General features: G+C 40.9%; 1 protein-coding gene across 1 annotated transcript in view; it reads left to right on the top strand.

Annotated features, from left to right (window-relative positions):
• The window catches only part of PNPT1 (polyribonucleotide nucleotidyltransferase 1), a 62413-nt gene that overhangs the window by 10262 nt on the left and 45066 nt on the right, over window positions 1-7085 (top strand). Inside the window, exons 6-8 of the mRNA XM_011957443.1 lie at window positions 2203-2266; window positions 2362-2409; window positions 3280-3393. Of these exons, the coding sequence (XP_011812833.1) occupies window positions 2203-2266; window positions 2362-2409; window positions 3280-3393 (226 nt within the window). The remainder of the gene's footprint in view (window positions 1-2202; window positions 2267-2361; window positions 2410-3279; window positions 3394-7085) is intronic.

Here is a 7085-nt window from a genome sequence, read left to right on the forward strand (position 1 = left end):
GCTAATTTTTGTATTTTTAGTAGAGAATAGTTTTCACCATGCTAGTCAGGCTGGTCTCGAGCTCCTGACCTCGTGATCCGCCCCCCTTGGCTTCCCAAAGTGCTAGGATTATAGGCATGAGCCACTGTGCCCAGCCAAAAGATAGTACTTTTACAGAGCTAACATTTATTCACTGTCTATTTGAGTTGACATCTGAATTATGAGTAGGAGTTAGCCAGCCAAGGTGTGTCAGGGAAGCATTGAAAGTCCAGAGGCAGGAAAGAAATTAGTGAGTTTAAAAAGAAGATCAGCGTGACTAGAGTGAGTGGAGACCAGATCAGGCTGGGAATAGGACAACCAACGTAGCTAATTTTTATTACCTAATTTTATTGCTGGATCCTCTGAACCTCTACTTTATTATATGTTAATACTTTCTGAATAATATTTTCTTTCAGGGTAAAGACACATATACTTAAGTAACCATTTTATTCGTTTGAAATAAATAAATACACCTTGCAAATATGCCTTTGCAAGAATATCACAGCCTTAACCTCAGGAAGTTTTTTTTGTTTTTTTTTTTGAGTCAGGGCCTCTGTTGCCCAGGCTGGAGTACAGTTGGCATGATTATAACTCACCGCAGCCTCAAACTCCTGAGCCCAAGTGATCCTCCCACTTAGCCTTCTAAGTAGCTGGGACTACAGGCACAAACCACCATACCCAGCTAAGATTTTTTTTGTTTTTTGTAGAAAGGGGGTTTCACTATGTAAGCCAGGCTGGTCTCGAACTCCTGCTTTCAAGCAATCCTCCTGCCTCAGCCTCCCAAACTGCTGGTATTACAGCTATGAGCCACCACACCCAGTCAGAGAAGTTTTTTTCTTAAGTGCATGACGTGGGCACATTATTGCAGTATAAAGTTTGTTTCATCCTATGCTTGTAAACAGAACTTTTATTTTTTTTTGGAGACGGAGTCTCCCGCTGTCACCCAGGCTGGAGTGCAATGGCGCAATCTCGGCTCACTGCAATCTCCGCCTCCCAGGTTCAAATGATTCTCCCTGCCTCAGCCTCCTGAGTAGCTGGGATTACAGGTGCCCGCCACCACACCCAGCTAATTTTTTTGTATTTTTAATAGTGATGGGGTTTTGCCATGTTGGCCAGACTGGTCTTGAACTCCTGACCTCAAGTGATCCCCTGCCTCAGCCTCCCAAACTGCTGGTATTACAGGCGTGAGCCACCGCACCCTGCTCAACAGATTTTTTTTTTTTGAGACAGAGTTTTGCTCTTGTTGCCCAGGCTAGAGTCCAGTGGCACGGTCTCAGCTCACTGAAACCTCTGCCTCCAGGTTCAAGTGATTCTCCCGCCTCAGCCTCCCTAGTAGCTGGAACTATAGGCATGCACTACCACGCACGGCTAATTTTTGTATTTTTAGTAGAGACGGGGTTTTGCCATGTTGGCCAGTCTGGTCTTGAACTCCCAACCTCAGGTGATCCGCCCACCTCAGCCTCGCAAAGTGCTGGGATTACAGGCATGAGCCACCATGCCTGGCCTAGAAAATATTTTTATATGATAGAAAGAGCTAACATTTACTGAATACTTGCAACATGCGAGAACTGTGATAAGTGCTTTACCTACAGTATTTATCTAATCCTCATAGGAACCCTTTGGGAAGATGCCATTATTTTTCCCATTTATTTATTTATTTAGTAACGGAGTCTCACTCTGGCATCCAGGCTGGAGTGCAATGGCGCAATCTCAGCTCACTGCAACCTCTACCTCCTGGGTTCAAGAGATTCTTCTGCTTCAGCCTCCTGAACTGGGACTGCCTTAGCTGGGACTACAGGCACTGGCCGCTACACCTGGCTAATTTTTGTCTTTTTAGTGGCGACAGGGTTTCACCATGTTGATCAGACTAGTCTCAAACTCCTGACCTCAGGTGATCTGCCCTCCTCAGCCTCCCAAAGTGCTGAGATTACAGGTGTGAGCCACCACGCCTGGCCTATTTTTCCCTTTTAAAGATGAGAAAGCTTTCCAGGTTTAATTTAAGTAATTTATCCAATGTCAAGCATTTAGTTAAATGATAGCCAAAATTAAGAGGTTTGGCTACAAAGCCCCTGCTTTTAACCATATAGTGCTCTTGTATTTTAGGCCAGGATGTTAACCTAAATGATAACCCTTCCAAATCAAACAGATTATTTTAAGTGCTTCAAATTTTTTCCGTTTTACCAGGTTCTGTGTAATCTGTTAGCAGTAGATGGTGTTAATGAGCCTGATGTCCTAGCAATTAATGGCGGTAAGTATAAAAGTAGAGATGAAAAGTTATCAGTGTTGATTTTTTTTAAAGCAATGAAATTTTAATTTCAGCCCTTATTTTTCTCTATTTTTAAGCTTCCGTGGCCCTGTCATTATCAGATATTCCTTGGAATGGACCTATTGGTAAGTTAGGATTTGAAAATAAGAAATCATATGTATATTTTTTTTCAGTAAGTCGTAGCGACCATGAATTGAACGAGATGACATTCTAAGTCTCCCTTCAGGTCTTTCAGACATTTTCATCCTTGTCGTGGGTTCTGTTTCTAATAGCAGTATGTTATGGTGTTATAGATTTTATGTCCCTAGATATTTTGACTTCATAATTGCCTCTTTCCATTAGAGGACTCCTTTTTTTCTTTTTTTTTTTTAACTGGGAAATTATCAGAGTATATACTCCTTCAGGATAAAATTAATGTAACTTACGGCTGTTACAAGTCATAATCATGCAATATAAAAATGGCTCGTTGAGTAAATAATTATCAAGTGTCCTAGGCAGACCAGGCCCTAGCAATACAGTGATGAAAGATGCAGTTCTTGCTTTCAGCATAAAGAAGACAGATAATTATTTATAATCAGTGATATTATAAAAACATAGTTAAAGTGCTAAGAATGTGATAGAGAAGAGCAGGTTTGTTTTTGTGCGGTCAGGTTGTCAAGGAGGGCTCCTCAGAGTAGTCATTGTGTAAGCTGAACCTTAGTAGGGTCTGGTGTTAAGCGTTTGCCTTAGAGAGAATACTCTCTAGACCAGGGGACAAACATGAGCATAATCCCAGAGGTGTGGAAGAAGTGGTATATTTGACCAATTCAGAGTGGTCCAATGAGGCCAGAAGGTAGGGTGGGGTGGGATGTTCTGTGGGTCTTAAATACCGTGTTAGAAACATGGATTTTATTCTGTGGTCACAATCAAAGATAGGGTTGAAGCCATCACTGGAATAATGTCTTGAAAACTGGGAATTTCCATTAAACAGTTGCCAATGTTCTAATACATTTTAGGGGCAGTACGAATAGGAATGATTGATGGAGAATATGTTGTTAACCCAACAAGAAAAGAAATGTCTTCCAGTACTTTAAATTTAGTGGTTGCTGGAGCACCTAAAAGTCAGATTGGTAAGTTGTTTAAATACCTCATTTTTTCTGGATTTTACTTACAAGTTCTGGCTTCTTACACTAAATTTAAACTCTTTGTGTGTATGTTTTGTCGGTAGCCACAAAAATTTTGGTTATGTTTTATCTCTGTCCTATTTTTGTAGTGCTCTTGCTTCATATCAAATGATACCTAAAATTACAGGATTTTACTCAATTTTATTTAAAATATACAAAAATATTTACCAAGATCATTTCAGTAATTATTTTTAGACTAATATTTAGTCTAAGAATAATTTCAGTAATTATGTTTAGACTAATAAGTTATTAGTCTAAATAACTTAGTTTAAAAATAGAAGTTCTAAGTCTGGTAGTAACCATTTTATTAGTTTAAATATTATAATTTAGCTATTTCTTTCTAAGTCTGCTTGGTATCCTCTTGAGAAGTGACCCATTTCTACTAGGTGGAAAACGAGTAATAAAATAGAAGAAATGCATTGACCATGGGCCATTTTCACATACTCCTTGTAACAGAAATGCCATACTTGCATGAATGAAAATCAGGTCCTTGTTCTGTGGAAGGAAAATGGACGTTAGCAGTCAGAATGACCTGGATTTGAAACCTGTCTCTGCCACTATAATCGTGTGATCTTGGACAAATTATTTAAGGGCTTTTATTGTTGGTTTATTCTACTATGTGATGTTTGATGTGTGGGACTTTTTGACATAGGGTCTTCTGATGTGGGAACATTTTGATGAAACAAACTATTCAACTATTACTGCTTTTTTGTACAAGTAATATGTGAAACATCTCATTTCCAGCTTCTGCTTCTGGTATGTTAGCCAGTGATAAAGTTAAAACTAGGTTCTATAAGTTAGAAAAATCCCCATGTATTAGTTGGGGGTTGTGTTGTCAAACAAAATAAGACTTAAACAAGATGGAAACTTTATATTTCTCTCAGGTAAAAGAAATTCAGAGGTGGTAAATCTAGGACAGTGACAGTGGTTCCATGACATCTTAAGAAATCTAGATTCCTTTTAGCTTTCTCCTCTGCAATCCTCAAGATGTGGCCTCATCTTCATGCTTATAAACTGGCATGAAAAGTTCTGGCTAACGTATCTCACTTATAGGCAGGAGGAAGAAAAAAGAAGGGAATAGCAAAAAGGTGTGTGGCAGTTGAGTGAGTCAACCTGCGTTTTAAGCAGCTTTCCCAGAAATCCCCACACAGCAGTTTCTATTTACATCTCATTGAGCAGAACTGTGGCACATGACTATACCCTCGACTGCAAGCAAGGCAAGGAAATGATTTTTGTATCCTGCCTCCGGAAGGTGGGATTCGTACTGTGGGTAACTGTCAAAATGTAGAGAGGATATTCCAAAGAATGAGGAAGCCATGAATAATAGATGATGTCTACTTCATGTTTGAGCATCTCGGAGCCTTGAGCAAAGTATTGGTTTCCCGTTCATCTGCATCTGAATGTTTTGCTGAAAGTTACAGTGTTCGTTTACTCTCTATTAGTAAACTAGTCTGGTTACTTTACAGGGTAGTTATGAAGATAGGAGTCAAGGTTTGCAAAGTGCCCAGCATGTTACTGGTACCTAATAAGCATATAGTTAATACTCGCTATTATCATTAAGACACAGAAATAAACTTGTTGCTAATTGTTCATGTAGCCGCTATCTGCCTTAGAGTTTGAACTCTTCTAATTGTAAGTAGACATTAGAGGAATGGACTAATTCACAATTTTTTTTTTTTTTTGAGACCGAGTCTGGCTCTGTCTCCCAGGGTAGAGGAGTGCAGCAGTGCAGTCTCAGCTCACTGCAACCTCTGCCTCCCAGGTTCAATTGATTCTCCTGCCCAGTCTCCCAAGTAGCTGGGATTATAGGCATGCGCCGCCATGCCCAGCTAATTTTTGTATTTTTAGTAGAGACGGGGTTTTGCCATGTTGGCTAGGCTGGTCTCGAATTTCTGGCTTTAAGCGATCCGCCTGCTTCGGCCTCCAAAAGTGCTGGGATTACAGGCATGAGCCACCGCACCCAGCAGAACCAAGGAATCTTTGCTGCACGTATGGGATGCCATAGAAACCCCATAGGCAGACTTCCAGCTGGCTCTTCTCACCTGTTGCTCTCAGGAGAGAAGAATGAGACTCTAGAGACTGCATAAATTTCAGAGAGTAGCCTTGGGTAGAGGGAGACTGAGAGTAATTCAGAACCAACCTGTAAGGAGATGGTTTTTAGGAATTAACAGCCTCCAGTTTATGACTTTTGTAACACTATTTCCATGCAGCTATTTAACCAGCTCTCTGCATTCATAAAGATGCATCAGATATGCATTTTAACCCCTTGTTTACCTCTTAGAGTTAACATCGGGTCCAAGTGAAATACCACCATCATGGAACTTTTGTGATACAAAAATACAAAAAAGTAATTGCTACTATTTCATTATTAAAATATTTAGTCATCCAAATCTTTTTTTTTTTGGGAAACCAAGTCTCTCTCTGTTGCCCAGGCTGGAGTGCAGTGGCACGATCTTGGCTCAGTGCAACCTCCGCCTCCCAGGTTCAAGTGATTCTTTTGACCCAGCCTCCTGAGTAGCTGGGATTACCGGCGTGCGCCACCACACCTGGCTAATTTTTGTATTTTTAGTAGAGACAGGGTTTCACCATGTTTGCCAGGATGGTCTTGAACTCCTGACCTCAGGTGATCCACCCACCTTGGCCTCCCAAAGTGCTGGGATTGCAGGCTTGAGCCACCACTCCCGGGCAGTCATCCAGAATTTTAGAGTATAATCTTATAGGGCAAGAATAATTACTCCATGCTGTCAACTGCTGGATTACTTCAACACCAACATTCTGAACAGTGCCATTTAGATGCTTGTTTTCAACTGGTATATTTAATATCACTAATATTTCTGTGTGTGAGAAGATATAAGTCAGGAAAAAGTATACCAATAACATGTTTTTAGAAGAGATTTTGTGTCTAGAATTTATAACTTCAGCTAATCTCAAAAATTCATCTTCAACTGCTAAAATGGTTGACAGTTTATAGCAATCTTTGTTTTCGTTTTGTTTTTAGTTGAGATGGAGTCTTACTCTGTCGCCCAGGCTAGAGTGCAGTGGTGCGATCTCGGCTCACTGCAACCTCCACCTCCAGGTTCAAGTGATTCTCTTGCCTCGGCCTCCCAAGTAGCTGGGACTACAGGTGCGTGCCACCACATCTGGCTAATTTTTTATTTTTATTAGAGATGGGGTTTCACCTGTTGGCCAGGCTGGTCTCAAACTCCTCACCTCAGGTGATCTGCCTGCCTCGGCCTCCCAAAGTACTGGAATTACAGGCGTGAGCCACCATGCCGGGCCTATGGCAATCATTTTGACAAGCTTTTATGTTTAAATTTTTAGCATCCATGGCAGTGTTGTCCAGTAGAACTCTCTGCAGTGAAGGGTATGTTTTATATCTGATCATGTGGCTACTTAGCACTTCAGATGTGGCTAGAGTAACTGAGGAACCAAAATTTTAATTTTGTCTAATTTTAAATCATTTAAATGCAAATAGGCATATGTGGCTAGTAGTTACCATATTGGACAGCACAGCTCTATAGACTCAACTGTAAGAAGTGTTCTTTCTTGGCCGGGCGCGGTGGCTCAAGCCTGTAATCCCAGCACTTTGGGAGGCCGAGACGGGTGGATCACGAGGTCAGGAGATCGAGACCATCGTG

This window comes from Colobus angolensis, unplaced genomic scaffold, assembly GCF_000951035.1.
Source record: "Colobus angolensis palliatus isolate OR3802 unplaced genomic scaffold, Cang.pa_1.0 Scaffold442, whole genome shotgun sequence".
NCBI classification, from domain to species: domain Eukaryota; kingdom Metazoa; phylum Chordata; class Mammalia; order Primates; family Cercopithecidae; genus Colobus; species Colobus angolensis.